The 20,474-nt window shown below is 50.4% G+C and overlaps 1 protein-coding gene across 1 annotated transcript; it reads right to left on the reverse strand.

The window, feature by feature from the left end:
- Nucleotides 1-1,004: 1,004 nt before the first annotated feature.
- On the reverse strand, nt 1,005-19,830 carry IGF2 (insulin like growth factor 2). The gene is made up of 4 exons (XM_071558805.1): nt 19,153-19,830; nt 11,408-11,570; nt 4,436-4,602; nt 1,005-3,992 (listed from the first exon to the last, which is right to left on the reverse strand). The coding sequence occupies exons 1-4, from the start codon at nt 19,255-19,257 to the stop codon at nt 3,750-3,752; spliced, it is 678 nt and encodes a 225-aa protein (XP_071414906.1). The 5' UTR covers nt 19,258-19,830; the 3' UTR covers nt 1,005-3,749.
- Nucleotides 19,831-20,474: the final 644 nt, after the last annotated feature.

The raw sequence follows: 20,474 nt of genomic DNA on the forward strand, positions 1-20,474 counted from the left end.
CCAACCCCTGGCCAGGACTATGCTCAGAGGTGGCATGGGTCTCTCCTTGCAAGTAAAGGTAGTTGTTGACAAGCCAAAAGGCAAGATGGCACATTTTGAACAGTCTCCCGGTCCCCAAAAAAGAGCTGCTCTGGGCTGGCCCCTTGGTGACCCCTGACAGGATAAGGCAGAAAAGAGGGTTTAAGAACAGTCATGCTTGGAAACATCATTATCCCTCTCATGGTGCTTCCAGCATTGCTGCATTGCTCCCTGGGGGATGCAGGCAAGAGATTTGGCTGAATTTCTATTTGCTTTTTAATCATCTCCAAATGCCCCTCAGGACAGCAGCTTAGACAGCAAAGTACAGAAAAGGAGCGAAGCTCCCAAAGGCAACATTTCCATCAGTGACAACCAGAAGCCACAATGAAGTCAGTCCTCACCCTTCATAGGGACATCTTTTAAAGCAAAGAAACCAGAGATCTGTGGCAGGTCTTGGGACAGGAAGGCAGACACAATCTTTTTCCACCTGCAATGAAGTACATGTCCAGAGGAAGCAGTCAGCCCTGCAAATGTACAAAGCCCCACCTGATCAACTACTAAAATCCCAAGAGAAAAAAGTCTATGTGAAAAAGAAATGTTTTTGCTTGTTGCAAAATTTTAAAAGAAGTTGTTTTAAACATGTATTTTTAAGGGCCTAAATCAGCAACTCCACTTTTGAGGTGGAAAACCTTTTCCAGCCCAAGTCATCTGGGGCAGGACATTGGGCTTGGCAAGGTCCTTACCCCATAGCAAGACAAAGGTCTTGGCTCTGCCAGTGGGGCTGCAGTGACAATACGGTGTTGGATGGATTTGCGAGATTAGGGATGCTTAGGCACTGTTTTACCCAGAGTTGCTCTACTACCAAACTGGAACAGCAGTATTTTACCTCTCATTGCATTGGTGCATGATGTTTATATGCAATGAAAAGCAGCTTATTGGGATTCCTAAAACTTAAGAGGAGTGGTATCCACCCTGAGAAACCAGAGAAGCACTATCTACCAGAAAACCGAACCTAGATAAAACATTTTTTTTCTCCTTTTTGCCATCTTCAGTTCCCATCCAGCTTTCAGCTTCTGGGAACAGCCCAAACTGGTACAAGCTAAGGAAATCACAACAGCGGCTGGGAAATACCCTCAAATCTGGCCAAGAATCACTGGGCACATATTTATCTTGGTGTTTTCAGGGGCACATCCACCACAGGATTGAGGTTTCAAGGTGGTGTTTAAGGGCACCTCACCCTCTCTTGCAGTTTTCTGAGCTCCGAAACAGGAGATGCAATGCACTCTGTTCTTCCACAAGGAGTGGTGCTTGGTGTGGCCTTCTTCCCACCCAACTCTCACCCCAGGAGAAAAAATAAATGAAGAGTAAAAGAAAAAGTCAGGTTTCATATTCTGGATGGATATTTATTTGCTTAACAGATTTTCTTTTCCTTTTTTTTTTTCTTTTTTTTGGTACAAAGCATCCAGGAAAGCTTTTACTTCTCTTTTTAAAAAATAAAAACTAAGTTTCTTTTAAAAAAAGACACATGGAAAGGAAGAAAAAAATTCCAATTGCTCTGTTTAAATTTTGCCTTCCCACCCCACCCACTTCCCCTCCCTCCCTTTCTTAATTTGGATTGATTTTCATTATTTTCCATATATATTTAATAAAATAAATAAAGGATTTTCTTTGTTGTGTATTGCAGTGCCATTTTTTTTAACAAACGCTTCATGGCTCAACATTGCAAGGTAATAACAAACAAAAGGATCATACATTAAAATCCTGCCCCTCTCAAGACTCCCTCTAGCCCGCCCCTCCAAACCACAAAATAGAATACAATTCAAGTAGTCTTTTTTTATGTTTTAAATGTATGGATATATAAGACAAAGCAAGTACAGAACTGGTTAACAGAGTGTCCCCATTTTATTAGCAAGTGAGAGTATATTAGGGAGATGTAATTGATTCCCCCCTTTTTACGGTTCCTAGACAGATACTATATATTACTTTAAACTCAACCTATTTTACAGCCCTCTGCCCACCTCTCAAACCCATACACTCACTGAGTCCCGAGCCTCAAGTCTCAAGTCCGAGACTTGTCTTTCCCCCCAATCCCATGCAGCGGTCCTAGTCCTGCAGTCACCCTGGTGCAGCCCTTCTCCTCCACAGCCCCTGGGAGGGAAGCCAGAGGGGGAGTGTTGGGGACATGGGGCAGGGAGAGGTGGGTCTAGTGAGAAGCACACAAAGGGCAAGAGAAGGAAAAGGAGAAGGCAGGGCGCAGAACTGTTGCTTCTGCAGGGGCTTGGTGTCAAGGGCTGCCCGCTGGCCCACTCGCTGGAGCATTGGCATGCAACCAAGCTGTCAGGGGGGGAGGAAGCGGTAGGTTCCCTGGGGCTCAGGAAGCCAAGCTCTGCCAAGGGCCCATGCAGAAGCAGGGCCTTGAGTTGTAACTGGCAACACCTTCACCATTCAAAACAGTTTGTCTCTAGAACAATTCCCTTTTAGTCTAAATTGTGGTGGTTTTATTGTTTTGCCTTTTTTTTATTAAAAAAGGATGCGTGTTGATGTATTTCTGTGTGTGCATGCATCTGTGTACATGAGTAACAGCCAACTAGCTCATACGGTCATGACCAAGCTATATTTCAGAAGAGAAAAGAAACACATTTATCACACTTTTCCTAAAACGAAAAGCTAAAATTTCAAGTTCATTATTTCTATCTTGTCCTTCCCTCCCCACCCTCCCTTGCTATTTCTGGGTTTTTTCCCTTCCAACTTACTTTAGCACCATAACACATTTTAAACATTACAATCCCTCTTCAGATACTACACAAAATGTCCCATAAAAATAGTGCTTTTTTGCCAAAAAAGTTATATAATATATTATATATATAAATCAACTAAATCCGTGGCAAATGTGCAATGCAGACGCCTCCTCCATTTAAAGTGAGCATCAACTCACTTTTTTTTTTTTTTCCTTCTTTCCCCTTTCCTTTTCCTTCTTGCTTTCTCTCTCCTCTTCTCTTTCTCACATCATCGGTGATTTCAAAAAGGTGCAAGTCGATTTGGAATCTTGTAATGAAGCACACACAAAAAAACACAGATGGGGGCTCCTCGGAACTTCTTCTCAGGTACATTTTTCTCTTAAAGGTGCAAAAGAAAGTTATAAAAATAAGAAAATGAAAAGAAAAACAAAACAAAATGAAGAAAAAAAGTGGGGTGGGAATGAGGCAAAAAAATTTTATCCCTCAATATATCTCCCCATTTTATTGTGGTTTTTTCACTTTATTGTCAAGAAAGACATGGAATGAACTCTTCATGAGAAAAAAGATTAAAAAGAATTTTGACTTCATATCCTTTTTCCCTTGCTCTTTCTTATGTCTTCTGGCATTGGCACTGGGGATGTCACGCAGCACCCGGCAGCAAAAAGTTCAAGTGCCAAACTGTCCTTTTGCAAGTACAGGCTTGGAAATACTGGGGGAGCAGGGGAATCAAACAGGTGTGGGAAATAAAACAACCCTCCCCCCCACCCCAAAAGGATGATGCCGTGGGAGCGGTGCTACTCGCCACCGCCGCTGCTGCCGCCATCCCCTCTTTGCTGTATCAGTTGTTTGGTTGGGGCCAGAGTGGCGTAAGCGTGCACCACTGCCCTGCTCCTTGGCTCAGTGGCCCCAGGGACGGAGGAACTTGGGGTCCGGGAATCACCAGTCCTCCTGCCCTCCCCCAGGAGATCAAAAATTGAGACAGCTGGTCAGGGTTCATTTCTGGGGGCCAGCCGTTTCTGGGGAGGCTCGCACCACTGGAGGCCTCTGGCTGGGCAGGGAGATGAGGGGACGGTGCAGCGCCTTGGCTTCCTCAGCCGCTTGCAGCCCCTCTGCCTGCCACCGGTACCGGCGAGCTCGCAGGATGCTGCGCACTTCCCGTTGAAGCCGCTGGGAGCTCTTCTTTTGCCACACGTCATACTTGGAGTACTTGCCATGTGAGGGCTTCTGGAAGCTCTCCTGCAAGAGGATAGCAGTATTAGCCTCCACTTACGACTGTTTGCACTCCAGATGGGGGTCCCACTCTTGGACTTCCATCCATCCATCCCATGGAATCATTGCCCCATCCCTGAAAACAGTCATGGTCAGGTTGGACAGGGCTCTGAGCAACCTGATCTAGTTGGAGATGTTCCTGCTTATTGCAGGGCAGTTGGACTAGGTGACCTTTAAATGTTACTTTCAACCCAAACCATTCTGATTCTGTGACCTAGCTCACCTTTGGTTCTCCTCTTTAATAAAAGCTGATTTTTTGGCAAGCTATTTGGCATGACTTGCCTTGAAGGCTCTGCAGAAGCAACAGACCTTGCAGCTGGGGTTTGTCACCTCCCACCTATGGCCTTCCCATCTTTTCTCTTGCTATTTATTTCAGAGAAGGACCATCGCCCTGGGCACAGCCTCCCTACCTTGCCAAGTGCTGGCAGGCCCACCAGGGAGGTGGCAGAGAGGTCACGCTCTGACTTGACGGACTTAGCGCAGTACGTTTCCAGCAGAGCCAGGTCACAGCTCCGAAAGCAGCATTCCTCCACAATCCCCCGGTTGATCCGACGGTTATTTCGTCCCACCGGTCTACCTGCAATAGCAAAAACCCCAGCATTAGCCAGCAACCCGGACTAGACCCCCTCCTCACCTCCATAGCACCTGATCCCCTGCAAGCATCCCTCCACCAGCCACCAGAGACTGGTGGGTTCCAAGCGCTTCAAAAATAGCAGCGCTTCTCCCAAAACCAGCTGACGCATGCCCACGAACCAGCCAAATTTCATGTTAAGACTTTCCCAGACAAATGCTATTGATGCCAACAGGGCTCCTCATGTGCCTGCAGCTGTAGTTTAAAGGCACTTTAAATGATAGGGATTTATTGCCCTCTTACATCTCTGGCATGGGTGGCCTTTTTGAGTGCAGCTAAGACAAGGAAGTCCAAGCCTGGCCTGACCGCCAAATCTGCACCAATTACTGTGACTGTCTCAGATGTTGATCCTGGCAAGCAAATTTTATTAGAAAGAAGCAGCACAGCATTGCGGCTGCCAACCTCCCTCCATCGGGTCAACACTCAGGCAGGTGAAGCGAAACAAGGCAGCTAATAAATTTTACCAGATGGGACAGCTCTGAGACAGCTGCAGAAAGAATACAGGCTCCCACACCTGCCAAGAATAGCTATTAAACTTAATCTTTTCGTAAGGGTTCCTCTCCCATTTCTGCCTGCAGAAAGATGCAAAACCCCATGTCTGGTGCAGCAATGACCAACTGCATTTCATGTCACTGCTTAACAATGGCCAAAGGGTTCCAGAGGAAAAGCTTACATCAGTTTTACCATGTTTCCTCTTCTTCTTGAAATAGAAGAAACAGGTAAATTCGATTTTCTGATGCAAAGCAAAGTTGCTTGGAAATTGTGACTTGCAAAATGTAAATGGCCCAAAACACAAGTATTTTCTCCATGCTTTCACACATGGCATATTATGCTTTTGTGTCGTTGTGGGGTTTGCAGCCAGGGTTCTGCATACTGCCATGAGCACCTCTTCCCAGCACAAGGCGCTCCAGAGAGGAGGGAAGCCAGCACCAGTAGGGCTTGGAAACCAGGAGAATTTGAATATGGGGAAAACAGAGAGCTAGTGGTGTAAGTATAATGTCTAACAGTGCTCAACAAGCTGCACCAAGCCTCCACATCTCAGCTGATCTGCAGGAACACACAAAATGGTCCACACTGGCCCTGTGCATGACCCATGATGTCCCCGCTTGCAATCCGGATGAAGCAGGTGCTCAAGTATTTGGCCTCAGTGAAGATTTAAGGACCGTGGCCAAGAAGGAGCTGATCACTTTCCCTGGGGGATACCCCCCCCCGGGAGCCCACACAAAGTGCCTCAGGACAAAGTACAAAGCACAGGAGTTCTCTACTCATGTGTGCAACCCCACATGTTTGAAGCAGTCTCATATGTGCAATACAGATATGCATGTGGGATGCAGCCCTATCCATTCAATGCAGCTCCGTGCATGCAATGCAAACGTATATTCAACACAATCCTTCACACACAACACATTCCTGTGTGTGTAATGCTGACATGCAAAATCCCATGATCATGCCTCACTGCTGGCTTTGTAACAGCCCTGGCAGCAGGGTTCCTACTCTCTGTTAAAACTGGTTGTGACCCCATAGAATGAGAATCCTCTGCTCCATGGTGGTGCATTGCCACCATGCTCAGAGGTCATGAGAACACGGCATCACAATGCTGGGTGATGGGACACCTAACTCATACCATGAGACTCACCTTTGGAAGTCATTTTAAATTCTCTGTTTTCCATATGTGTACCCTCTGTGCCACCACCTTCTTTCTCTTTTTCTCTAGAAAAATTTCAGTCACGACCTTAAACCAGCCCTACAGGAAAGTGAGAAGGATGGTTCCCTCTTGGTAAAAGTTCAGCAAAGGGAACACTGTTAGGAGTTTAATTTTATCCATATAAATACTTGTGTCCAAAAAGCACACTGGATTGGGACCTCCCTTTAAAGGCAGAGCAGCTGTGTTGGGTGCCTGCAACCATGCAAGTGATGCCCATATAGGCAGCCTGGGTGGTGATGCCTAAAGAAGATGGGGGAGAAGAGCCAGCTTGGGGCCAGCTGCATGTATTCTTCTCTATGCACACAGTGCCCAGTTAGGTCCATGGAAGAGGTGCACTGCCACGAACATCCTGAGCCCCATATGCCCCCTGCTCAGCACCTATCAATTCCAGTGCCCAACTTGCATGCATGGCAGGCTGTTGAAGAACTAGGCTACTCCAGAAAGGAATGCTGATCATGGGCAGAAGGAGAGTTTGGAAGGGAAAGAGAAAAAATTCAAGTCATCCCCTCTCGCTAGGACATCCCCAGAGGGCTGCATTCACGCTCCTGCTGAACAGAAGGCTGCACAAGTGACAACACACATGGTTTGAGGAGAAGTTGAGGTTTTGAAAGGTTACATGTCTCCTCTCAAAAACCAGAAGTTTCCCACTTGCAGTTACGTGTTTGTTTGGAAAGAAGAGGGGAGGAAAAAAACAATGAGGAAAGTGGGACTATATTCACTGTCATGCCATCTAGGCAATTTCTGGCACAGGTACGTATGGGAAGATCATGTCACCATGTGTTAGCAAATGCTCAGGTGTGGCACTTCCAGGGTGAGCTCCCAGCCAAGATCACAGCAGTGGTATAGTCTTTCCTCCTCAATCACTGTCCCTGCCCAGCCAATGGGCATATGTGTGGCCCTCTGCCCCAATGTGCTGTCCTTTCTTGCATAAAGCTGCTGCATGCCGTTCCCATTGCTGGCATCACTACCAGCTCCACCACAACTATCCGATAGGGCACATTTCCCATTACATAATTGTCTGTACGGATCTTGCCAAATGCCAATACAATTCTCTGTGGGAGAGATACTTCAGGAAAAAAACCCCAAGCAAACATAGCAAACAAGGATTTGATCACAGAAAGTACCTGGAGACAACAACCCAGGGAAGAGAAGGCCAGCACATTGCTGGCTAACAGCAATATCCCTGCTGACCTGGATTGGGAAAAGCGTTTGTTCTGTAACAATTTACACAGGGACTAAAGGTTGAATTTCCTGGCTTTTGTCCATGGGTGGCATCTCACTTTACTACCACTGCCGAACCCAGGGAAGGTTTTGCCACTCTGTCCCTTAACCACAGAGAACTGTGTGGGCAGTGGGCTGTGGCACTGTTCAGGCACGTGAGCCACTTCCCATCATAGCAGTGACCGATTGCTCCTGCAGAAACATGCTTTCACTTCGCCTTCAGTGAATGGCTAGGCTCTCTTTTTCCCTAACCTGTGCTTCACCAAAATCTCCTACAGTGCAGCTGAGGGGACAAGCCCTGAGATGCAAAGTCCAGGAATGCAAAGCCCAGTGGCGCCAAGCCCTCCTGCTGCCTGGAGTTATTCCTGCCTAGCAGTGGGCTATGCTGACAGGGAGAGCTAGGCATCCCAGAGGTAGTAGAAAACCAAATCCAGAGGCCATGTACCTGCAGCTCAGCTATGGCAGAGGCAGTGACACTGCCATGGCCTTGGGGGACAGGAGGGTCACTTCCCTAAGATCAACACCCTGCTGCTCTGGGCTCCCCAATGTCACTGGAGCTGCACAGATGCTGTGGGGAGGGGTGCACTGTGATGGTGCCACCCTGGCTGGGTCCTCTGTCCTCTGGTCAATCAGGCGGTCAGCCAAGTGGAAGGGGACTTTGGGTGTAAACAGTCCCCGTGCCACTGTCGCAGGAATGTTGGGAGCAACAAGGGGGCCTTTGTCCAGCATCAGTCCCGTCCCAGTGCCCCCAGCCTGGCCCTCCCCCACCCCGGCACCACACTTTCCCCCCTGCTTTTTCCTAGTATTATTTGGAGGAGCGGCGGGTGCGCAAGAATGTGCCCCGTCAGCACAAGCGGCTGCAAAGAGCTAAATTCTTATCAGCTGTTGGAAAGGAGGAAACAGGAGCTGTTGTTTACAGAGAAGTCGGCCGCCTCTCCCCCTGCAGCCCCTTTTCCCTCCCTGCCAGTGCTGCATGACAGCAACTTCACAGCCCAGGCTTCCTCTCGACCTACCCTGCTTTTTCACTCTGGGCTGCACTCAGAATCCCTGGGCTGTGCCGCTGTCCCTGGGTGGGTGCTGGGGAGTAGGGAGAGTGGTTCCAAGTCTGGCACAGAGGCACAGCAGGAATACACCACCTTGACAGCAGCTGCAGGCCAACCCAAAAGCATTAAAAGTCACAAAGTACGAACAGCAGAGAGCAAAGTGCGCTGCCTCCTGCTCCTTAAGTTAGTGCAGCTCTTTTGCAGTCCCAGCTCTTGGTGGCAGCTTCAACATCCTCAGCCCGAAGCACCTGCCAGCCACAATGCCTCCCAGGGCACCTGAAGGCTGGGACTTACTCCTCATTCCAGTGGACAGATGGCCATCCCAGTTATCAGGAATGCATCCTCCTCAGTCTAGATAGCATATTTCCCCATCCCCAGATACCTGGGTGATGAAACGCTGTCAGTATACTACATTCCCTTGCATCAATGCAAAGAGAACTGCATTTCAGAGCTAGTGCTTATTTGTAAGACTAAAAAGCACCACAAGTACTTAAATAACGGCTGCATAAAAAAACTATAATGATTTTTCATATTATTTTTGTTTTTTGCAATATTACCAGTCAGATGCTTCAACAATCCTTGTCCAGCAAGCAGGACCCTCATGTACCTGTGGGACAAGGCTATTCAAATAATTTACTTCCTGTATGTATGAGTGTATGAGCACAGGCTGCTCATCAGGTAATGCGTACCATGCTGTAAGCTTTAAGATGTAATCCCACAATCATGCAACATAACTGTGCCCTATTGTGTCTACACAGTGGCAATAGTGTAGCCATGTGGGTTTAGGAGTGAAGATGAATATGGTCAGGAGAATTAATCACTGATGGAGGAAAAGGGGAAAAAATTAAATGGAAAGGAGATGCCCAAACCCATCATCATGTATTGCCCAAACATCTTCAGCCCTGCATGGCACAGGCCAGTCAAATGCTGAAGGGGTTCAAATATTGCATTGGGGGAACATTGCTTCATCCCCAGCACCTAGGCTCTCTAGAAATACTCAAAAAGGTGAAGTGGGAAGGGATGGGAGAGAACAACAACAAAAAAAGGCAAGAATTCCACTGCAAGCAGCAGACTGGCCACTTGGCACCAGGAGACTTGTCTCCCTTCAAAAGTGGTTTTATTTTGGCCTGGGCAGTTGGGTTATTCGAGGGGAAAGGAGGTCAGTTTGACCGTGAAAACAAAAGCCCCATTCCCTTTCATCCCCAGAGAGGGGGAGGAGGGAAGAGAAACCATGGGAGAAGGTGGATGCTCCTCTACATATAGAAAGAGAGGAAGATCTGTGTGAGCAGGAGAGGAGCTTGCCTTCTTGCTGTGCTGGTAAGGCCAGCCCCAGACCTGCCACCTCAGCTGAGTGCTGGCACAGGGTTCATTGGCAGAGGAAAGGTGGAAAGGGAGATGTAAAGAGGAAGGGCAGCTGGCATGCAGACCCATGCTCTCTGGCTTGGTCAGAGGAAGGAAGTGCGTGCAGAGCACCCCAAAAGTGCTGCCTGCTCAGAGTGCCCAGGGAGCCATGAAAACATCTTGCTGCTCAGCCAGGATGGGTCAGGGTAATCACCCCAGTTACTTGCAAAGCCACTTGCAGCCCAACCACCCAAAAGGAATTAGACAGCCTGAACCCTGCTGTGGCTGGGTGTGAAATCCCTGCGCCTCTCCCCGATCAACCTTAGCAGGCAGCACCAATCATCTGGCAAAGCATCCAGGTTGGGAAGGGACATTGAGAGTCCTCCTAATTTCGCAGCAACCTGTTTCCTGCACAGGAAGACTGGAATGAGAGAGCCTGGCTCTCAACTCCACTATTCCAAAAAAACACCCTGTTACCTGAAAGTGACTTTTTAATACCTCTTTCCAAGGCAGAGGCAAGACTGCCAAATGCACAGCACCATGTGCAGCTGGTACCTCCATCCTCTTCCCCTATTTGGCTTTGCATCCATACTATAGTCAGTCTGTGGTTCAATGCTCAGTGGGAAGCAAGACATAGGGTCCTCCCTCTCCCAAGCAGAGCAGACACACAAGCAAACACCTCACACTTGAGGCACCTTTAGGGATAGATTACTGAGAATCCATTGCTACTTGGTATACTTTTCATCCTTCCCGTTTACCAGTTAAGCCATTGTATTACTAATACCATCGATCCAAACACTCAAGGCGCCCTGGAAAGTCTGTTGTAGCCAAATGGCCTGAAGCCGTGTGCACTGTGCAGACAACAGCAATGCTGCTTTTCTTATTTTTACACTAGCTGCACTGCAAAAGGATAAAACATCACTCTTCAGCTACAAGTTGACCAGCAGGTAGCTAGGAGGTCATGAAGCATGTTTTGGGAGCAGCTAGAAGGTTGCAAAGACTGCCCAGGAAGGGAGAGTGTTCAGCTCCCTGCCTGCTGTCAGATGCAGCACTTAGGCACCAATATTTCAAAATAAGCCAGGACTTAAATTCAGCAGAGAGATAGTTGCAGACATCCTCTTTATTGTAATGACTTGCCCGTGTTGCTGGTGAACCAGGCACATATGGTTCCCCATGATATTCGGCTTTCCTGAGCATCACACTTTGGACCCAGTTTCCCTGTGGTATGAGACAATCCCCAAAAGCGACGCAGGTTGGATGCATGTCACCCTGAGCATGTTCATTTTCTTGCTCTTCTCCTGGCCTACTGCCATATATAAGGAAATCATTAAAAGCATAAGGCTGGGAAATGCCTCCTTTCCCTCCCAGCCTGGCTCCACTGAAGCAGGGTGTGGGGTGACGGCAGCATCCTGCCTGCTGCTAGCAGCTGCCCAGTACTTACTGAAGTAGAAGCCCCTGTCCCCACAGACGAACTGCAGTGTGTCCACCAGCTCTCCACCGCAGAGGGTCTCTGCCGTGCCGTATGCAGCTGCTGAATCCAGTGTGTAGGCCAGGAAAGCCAGCAGCAGCAGCAGCATCTGCCTCACCGCACACATCCTCTGCACCTGCAGACAGAGGCACAACATTAACACTGCGAGAGAGACCCCTCTCTGCCACCTCCCCCATGTAATGCCCCGTGCACACAGCATGCTGCAGGTTTGATGCCCAGACATGTTAGGATGCTGCAGGGAAGGACTGGCAGTGCTGCAACAGCTGCTGGTGTGAGGCTGGCTCCCAGCACTCAGCCTGCTGGGCAGCTGCTCTGGTCAGACAAGGTTTGTATTGAAGCAGTTTTTCCATTGGAAAATCCCACTTCAACCTACCTCTACAATGCTTTTATTCCCTCTGCTCTTTCAACAGTGATTTTTAAGTTTTTCCACATTTACATGGGAATTCATTCTAATTATTACCAGTAGGTTGGGGTTTTTTTCCCATTCCAATGGCAGATTTTCATGCCCTACCTGAGAACACACCCCCCCGCCAAAGCAGAAACAAGTGAATTTTCAACCCATATTAGAGCTGCTTTTGAGGAAAGCTAGGAACAACAGCCTTTGTCCTGAGCATGAGAGGCTTGGGCAATCAAAGGGCTGATTGCACAAGCCATATTTGCTTTGAGAGTTGGGACTGAGAAGGACATCCCTCAGGAACAATGCAGTCCCCCAGGAAACACACTTGCAGCATAACCAGAGGGCCAAGGCGGTATCAGACAGTGCAGAGCATTAAAAAAGAAACTCCTTGGATATTTGCTAGCCCAAAGATTTTCTCTGACTCTGCTCCAGCAAACAGCTTTACCTCCGCTTCAGCTTCTGCAGGTGTAAAGTAAGGGTGCTATTGCTCCACTGAATGGGAAAAAACCTATGGACAGTTCAAGGTATTACAGTCCCTCAGTGATGAGCCTCACAGTATATATATAGCCAAATAACACTGGTAACCAGACAGTTCAGCTCAAAATGAAGTGTGTCAGAATAGTAGAGGGTGTATGACAACCCTAATCTTAAGTAGAGCATCCCCTCTCTTTGCTAACACTGAACCAAGATGCTGGGTTTCACATCCAGCTTTCATCATCATAGCATCTGAGCAACTCGAGAATAATATCAGTTAATGAATATTACCTCACCCTCTTGGGATGCTCGGAGATGGAGTTGAAGCCCAGGATAGATTAAATGACTTGCCCAAGGTCACAGGGGAAGTCTGCAGCACAGCCAGGAAATTAGCCCAGCTCCCCCGAGGCCCTGCTATGGTCCTGCCAGCAATAAAGACACCCTTGCTACTGGATTTTTACTAGCACATAGTTCAAATCATTACTTCTAGAAAGGCACCATGCTCACAAGTTGCAAGTTCTACTGCGCAGCGGGAGGACAACGATCAGCAGCAAGAAAACCCAAAACAGAGGTTGCAAAGTCTGGGTGGGCTGTGGGGTGCATCCCCCCTGCTCCACTGTCCATAGTATTGCTCAGCCTGTAATGGCAAAGACCAGCAAGGCTGACAAAAGCCCTTCCAGGCTCTGGACAAGGGAGGCAGCAGGTCTGGGCACAAACTGGTCTCAAACCAGCAAATGATGGGATCATGACCAGATTTTCCAGTAGCAATGATCCCTTCAACATACTGCAGGGGCTTTGTTCTATATTAGAGTGGGAGCAGAGGGATGGCACCAGGCTGCTAAGCTGCAGTGTTTTGCCACCAATACCTTTTCACCTTGATTTATTTTATTGAGTGGCCAACAGGTATTTGCTGGGCCTCCCCAACATGACCACAGCATCACCTTCACTGAAGTCATGCCCCTGGTGCAGCAGCACCATCCAGATTGCCAACTGACAAGACAGCAATGATCCTGGTCCCTTTTTCCCCCACTCTTTACTTTTTTTTTTACATGCATCTCCTGTTTGTTGGTGTCCCCAGGGCACAGGTAGTGCCAGCAATTCATTGCCAGAGTAACAGATGTGTGCCAGCCAGCACTGCCACTGAAAGCACTGACGTGAAACTTCAGAATACCCACATAATCCCCTATCCCCGGTTAGGCTCATGCTAGCTGTGAGCACTGTGGCTAACAAGCAGGTTGCATGTTGGCCTCCCCCAAGACAGCACCAGACCCCGCAAGAAGGGGTTGCTTGGTGGCACAGGCAATAAACGCCACCTTTCCTCCACAGTCTAAAGATGCTCTGAAGCAAGGAGCAAGCAAGATTTTGTCAGCGGGGCGATATCTGATGCTGGGGAGACCTGATACCTTCTGTGGAAAAACACTCATGCGCCGCGGAAAATACCCGCTCCTGCGCAACCTGCACTGTAAGCACAAGGCAGGCCCTGGCAGCCTTCCCTGCCTCCCTTGCAAGCTCTTTTAGGGTGATCACACACCCCATAACTCCAGCCAGGAACTGCCCCTGAAGCCGTGAGAACAGGGACAGCCCCAGTACTGTCATCCAGAGCATGGCTAACCTGGAGGTGTGAAATGCAATGAAGTCCATCTTTGCCCATGCACCAACCGTCAGCCCTTTCCACTCCCATCACCTTGGCATCTTCCTGCTCCCTCCAGTAGCTGTGTAATGAGAGACCAGGCAGCAAAGCAAAAAGCATCTTTATTTACTACCAGTGCTGCAGTTTCTCTCCAGCTTGACAGAGCCGCAATCCAACCCGACTTCTAAGTCCTTCCCTCTCACTTTGGCGCTACAGACTCTGCTGAGGAAAAGCCCCCAGGCTTTCACACAAAGGCTAGACAGGCTCCCAGAGTGCCACCACCAGCTCAGCATGTCCCAATGACCTTTCAACTGATCCTTTCCACCCTCACACATCTCCCCTGGCAGGGATGAGCAGCATCCACGCAGGAGAGCTTGCACCTACCTCTCCATGGCTGCCAGAGCAAGTGCTGCTCCACCAAACACTGAGTCATGGGAGAGCTGGGTACCTGCAGCTCATGACCAGTGGCCAAATCCTGCTCAGCAAGGTGAGTTGAAGCTCTGTGAACCCCTCCAAGACCTCACTGTCCACTGGAAACATGGAACAGCAGAGTTTTTGGTTTCTAGTCCAAGCATTAGGACAGAGACAGTCTCCTCAGCTGTGGGACAGGAGTAAATTCACACCGATAGCTGGAAAAACCTTCAGTTTTTATTAGAAAACTTCTCTTACATGACACAGGACAAGAATAAGTCAGAGAGAGGAAAGTGGGACACTTCTCTAAAGAACAAGGTCCTGTCTCTGCTCGGAGAGGGGCTACAGCCACCACAGTTCCATTCTTGCCAAAGTGGGTTGAATGAGCCATGTTGGCTGCTATTCCTCCTCCTGTGCCCAGGGAGAGCTCAAAGGCTTTAGGATGCAGTGGGACTGGCAGTGCAAGACATGCTGGATGCCCAAAAACCTGAGCACCAAATTCCTCCTAGGAAGGCCTTGGACCCCACACAGTGTGCAAGACGGTGATGCAAGAGGAATTTTTTGGTTGCACAGGTGCACTACACCATCCTATTAATAACACCTGAAGCTCCTCTGAATAACCTGCATCTGAGAGCAGCATTTTCACTGCAGAAGAGGCTCAGACAAGACATCAGCACACACTGCTGGCCTCTCCTTCCTGAAGGTGGTCTACTTTGCTCTCCATCTTGATGTCCCTCTCCTGCCTTCCCCTGCCTTCCCAGAACCCTACATAAAGCCAGGCACAACCTGGCCCTACACAAACATTAGCCATGAACTGCCATATCCAGGATGCTACCACTGGCTTGGAACTCCTGTGTATTCCTGCCTCATAGCACACACTGTACCCATGGCCAGGGACCCCCAAAAACCTCTTGGCAGTCCCTAGCCAGCAGAGAGGTCCAACAGAGAGGGTCCTCTCCAGATGGCTGTGGTGTGCCAGGAGCGAGATCGAGAGCAGGTCTGCTGTGGAGTCACCCGCCCACCCGAGACCATTATAGGACTTTTTCAGGATCTGCTCCAGAATCAGTTGGATCGGAAATTACTGTCCAGCTGCTGGGGAGTGAGGGACCAAAAGGACATAATGCACTAAAAAGCCCAGTTGCCAAATCTCAGAGAACAGCTCAAGCATCCCCTGCATCCAGGCTTGTGCTGAGCAAACCAAACCACAGTGCCTCTTGGGCAACAAACATCTCCCCAAAAACACAGACTAAACCTCCTGTCTGACCTAATTCCTTCTTCAGTCTAGCCTTCATTGCAATTTAATATGAACAGAACAACGTAGGAGGGAATTGACAGATGGCCCAGTCTGTAAAATTTGGATTTGGACAGAACAAGAAAAAAAAAAAAAAAAAAGAAATCCTGCTTCTTTGTACAGCAGTGCAGCATTTAAAAAGAAGCACAGTGAAAAGTCATCAGCCCAAACCCAGTGGTGTGTGCCGGAGGGAAAACCCCAGTTTGTATATCCCAGCATCCCTCACAGTCCACCCCTCCTCCTCAAAAAAAGTGGGCAGACTGATGTTTTCCTACTCACATGACTGCCTGTGAGAGATGCTGAACATCTGCCTCTCTGCATTACTCCTCTGGGTGGATTGCCCCAGGAGAGTGGGGAGGTGACCCCGTTTTGAGCTCAACAATCCTGAAGGGGCAGGATGTGGGCACGTGCCAACCTCACATGTGCCAAGTGAGCGCTGCCCCTGCCCACAGGTCAACCTAACCTCATGCAGGATGCCAGGCCATGACGCTCTGAGGTACGCAGTAGCACAGGGATAGTGGTGACCAGTGGGAAAGGCAGGTGCCTCGGCAGCTGAAAACCACCCAGGGGCTGCATCTTGGGCAGAGGTACAAGGATGAGATGCCCTGCAGGACCTGAAGGGAGAGGAGCCACCTCATGCTGTGCCACTGAAGGGCCTTCCTTTATATTAAAAAGAGAAAGGAGATTTCCAACGCACAGCTTGGAAGAAGCAAGCTTCAAAATAAAAGACTTTTGACCACTGAGCTGTCAGATGAATAAAACTGACCCAGGACCAGGGGTTTTGCTGTTTAGGTCAGGCTTGAAAAAAAATACCTCACAATTCTTGGCACCTGGTTTGCATGACATTTATATGGCTGAGGATGGCAATACTGCTGCTATTTTTAGCCCTCACTTTTTTTGTCTTCACTGCTCATACCCATCAACAGCCCCCTCTGCCCCACATCTGGGGTCACCTTTCTGCCTCCCATCCTGTAAACCAGGAGAGACATCTGCCTCCTCTGCCGGTGGGACAGAGGCAGGCAGGGGAGCACTGCTCACACCCCACATCTATAGGTGTTACAGAGAGAACTACTGTGGCTATGGAAAAACCAAGTTGAAAAAGGTGAATGGGGTATTCAGTACCGTTTACTCACCCCACTGGGGAGTAAGAGCGTATTGCATAAATTCTGGTATGCAGCCCAGAAACATTTGATTTATTGTATAAAAAAAAGGAAACTCAAACTTGCTTAACTCTTCTAAGGACAGTTGGCAGGACCCAGTGAAGGGATTTAAGTCTGTTTTTGTAGCCTCACTTAACTCCTTTCTTTATTGTTTCTCTCTCTTTTCTATATTCCCTTCCAGAACCTGGAGTGTATCAGGGAAAGTTAACAGCAAGTTAAGCTGTTCAATCAGAAATTGTGGTGACTGGAGTCTACTGGCAAGTGATATTCCCACAACACGTTGAACTTGCTTTATATCTTGGCAGAGCCACTTTAACCCTTTCAGAGCTGAGCTGCAATGCCAGGGCAGATTTCTTCCCCCTGTGTGCCCCACCTCTCCTGACTCCTCACCCAAACGTGCTTAGGGAGGCCCATATCACTTTGCCCTGCTAAGATACTCACTCATCAGCTTTGAAAAGCAAAGACAATCCAAAGAAGGATCGGAGAGGTCAATTCCAGGACACGAGCTCGGAGAGGGTGGGCCACTTACAGTGCTCATATGCACTGCTGGAAACACACCAGCTCCTCGGTCCCTCTAAAAATAAGACCTCACCTGCTGTGTTTGCTTTATTTAAAAAAAGAAAAGTACAGAAATGCTTTTCTCTGATGCTCCATAAGGCACGCTGGGTTCCTGCTGAACCCTATAGGAATCAAGGGGAAGACATGCTCTGACAACTCCAGGTTGACTGGTCAAAGCAGCAGCTCTCCAGCCAGGCTGAAAAAAGATCACCTGTCAGAAAAAGCACTGGGACACACAGGCAGACACATTTTGGCTCTCAAATTTCATGCGGCAGTGGGAGGGGAACTTCGGTGTCAAATCTTTTATCCCTTAATGAATTTTCACAGAAGCTGGGATAGCCCCTTTGAAAGGCTGAGTGAACTTGTGTGGGTGTCAACAACATGGAGCAGGATTTACAGCTCTGACCCATTCACCCCCACCAAAATTGTCAAATTGGGTCTAAAACAGTGCAGTGGAGCTCAAATCAGAAGTGTCAGTCAGTTTTATACCTCCAGATGTCCTTAGTACAAAGTCACACTCACAAAACCCCACGAGCCAGACTCCTCAACTCCACTCTAAATCAAGGCAAGAGGAGGAATAAAGAAACCCAACACGATGAATCCGCTACCCCCACCCCTACACACACAACCCGACAATAAACAAACCCAAAGAAAAACGGGCCTTGCTCCCAAGCACATCCCTGAATTTGGAAGAAAACAACAGACTTTGTATACGAAAACTGTGTTGAAAGCAGCGGCTCTCCTGACGTGTCTGTTTAAAACCACCCACACAAACCTTGTTTTTCACACTTGATTGCTCCATACCACCAGAGCAAGACCTGGCATATCAGCAACCCTGCTGAAGTACCCCTGACTGGAGGCGAGGCAGACACATCTGCTGGTACAGTTACGCTAAATCCGAGTTCCCTCATGTGCCCCAATTCCCTACTGCTCAACAGAGTGCTAAAACCTTTCCAAGTTGCGCTCTGAACAATTACTGTAGGCAAAAGCAATTGGGAAGGAAGAAGAAGGGAAAAAATTCAGAAAAAAAAAATCACAGAAAGTCGAAGACTGCACGCCAACCATTAACTCTCACTCCATTTTGGCTTCGCTTTCTTGTTTTTCTTCTCTATATTTTTATTCCTCCGAGACCGAACGCACCGCAGTGTTTTGCAGAGGAGTTTAATAATCTCTCTGGTCTCTCGAGTCGGAGAACTGCCTGTGCCCTACCCGCGCGACTCCCCGCTCCCACAGCCGCTCCGCGCGAAGGGAGCGCCCCGGGCCGCCGGGCGCCGCGCAGCGCTGCGTGACCTCGCATAGCCCCGGCCCGGCCCCCGCACGGCCAGGGCCGCGGCCGCCCGCACACGCGCGCTGCCGCCCCTCCGCCTCTCCCCACGCGGGACCACGCCGGCTCCGCGCCGCCGCCCGGGCGATCCCGCTACATCATCCCCGCTGTCGGGTGCGGGTGGCCGCGGAAGGGACCCTGGGGATGACCCCGCGCACCCCACCGCAGCGGGGCCGCCCGGCCAGCAGCTGCTGGGCCGGCGCTCGGGGTCCCTCTAGTGACACGCAAGGGGACGGCAGGCAGCGGGGCCGGCGCGGCTCTGCCCGGCGCGGCTCGGGATGGCTCCGCTGTGCCTGGGGAGGCGCAGCTCGGCATGGCACAGCGCGGCATGGCACCGCTGTGCACGGCGCGGCTCGGCATGGCACAGAGCGGCGCGACACGGCTCTGCCCGGCACGGCGGGGGAATCCCACCGTCCTCTGCCCGCGGAGGGGCAGCGCGGAGTGGCGCTTACCTTGGCACTGCCGCTGCTACTCTCAACTTCTGGCGGCGGCGGCGGGCCAGGGTGGAAGGCGGGCTGCCGGCAGCGCTCATCCATGTGTGCCCCGGCGCTTGACATGCTGCTCTCCTGCCCTGGCAGCGATCGCGGCTTTGGCTTGCCTTCCCCGGGCCCTGGCACGTTCTCCTTGCCTTGCCTTTTTGGTATGTCAAGTCCCTGCTGGATTTTGCCTGAAGGATGTTATTTGGTTACGATCTGGTATCTTGTTATTCTAGAGAAAGAGCGAGCCCTTTCCTTTTTTTTCCCCTGTTTTTTTTCACCTTCTTTTTCTTCCCTCCTCTTTCTCTCCTCCTGCTTTGGCTGCCCCTTGGGTGGCTCTCACTTTTGTGTTTACTGAGCGCGTCCCCCTGGCTGGGGCGGAGGGGCCGGCTGCCTCACTGCCCGCTGCTCCCAGCTGGCTGCCCCACGAGCGAGGAGACAGGCAAGGCGCTCCGGCTGCCCCCCTTTTATACCCCCACAATGGGCATGCTCTCCCGGCGAGCACCAGCCCGGCCACGCAGCCAATAATGTTGCAGAGCGGTCTAACCCCCTCTCTTCCCTCCCTCTCTCCGTTTCTTCCCTCCTTCTCCCTCGTAACCCTCCGGAGTCCAGCTCGGGGAGGGAAGAAGGGACAGAAAGTTTCTACCGCACGGTTTCTTTGCGTGCTGCTACCCCGGGTGGGGACTTTGACCCCCACTTCCGGGCCCCGGGTGGGAGGGGGGCTACGCGCATCCCCCGCAGGTGAGGGGAGGAGATATGGGTCCGCGCCCCGAGCCCTTGCCCAGAATGCTGGGGGGCAACCCTTGAGCGCCTCTCGCTGTGAGGTGGCGAGCCCCAAGCCCTGGCGGGGTAGTAGAGGGGGGATCGCCCAGCTCGTCCTCTTTCAGGTCTTTCTAGGTGCGCACAGGCACAGGTGTCCTCGCCGCCCGCCGAACTGGCCCGAAATGCAGCCCAGCAAAGGCACAGGCACCCCCGCACGGCTGCCTCGGCTGTCGTGCCTGCCCCGGAGCCCCGTCCTGCCCTACGCGCCCCGGTGCGGGCAGGCGGGCCCCCTCCTCGGCAGCAGAGAACCCCCGCACCCACCCGTCCACGTCTGTGTGGACAACATGGACGATGCCCCTCCGCACTGGGATTTTGTACCTCGTAGAGCACCTTCGCGCAGCGGTTCCCTCCCGCTAGGTCGTCTCTGTTTCCCGACGGCTCCTGCAAGCGAGCACCGCTGCCTCTAAGGCAAAGGGACTTTTCCCAGGCTTTGCTGTGCGTGTGCAGCAGCGCGGGCAGAAGGCGCTCCGCTGCTC

This window comes from Pithys albifrons, chromosome 6 (genome assembly GCF_047495875.1).
Source record: "Pithys albifrons albifrons isolate INPA30051 chromosome 6, PitAlb_v1, whole genome shotgun sequence".
Classification (NCBI taxonomy): domain Eukaryota; kingdom Metazoa; phylum Chordata; class Aves; order Passeriformes; family Thamnophilidae; genus Pithys; species Pithys albifrons.

Coding starts and splice junctions, on each gene's coding strand:
- IGF2 (XM_071558805.1), bottom strand. CDS start 19,257: ATGTCAAGCGCCGGGGCACACATGGATGAGCGCTGCCGGCAGCCCGCC. Junction 4,603..11,407: donor GGACAGGGGCTTCTACTTCA/GTAAGTACTGGG, acceptor TTGCTATTGCAG/GTAGACCGGTGGGACGAAAT. Junction 3,993..4,435: donor GCCTGCCAGCACTTGGCAAG/GTAGGGAGGCTG, acceptor ATCCTCTTGCAG/GAGAGCTTCCAGAAGCCCTC.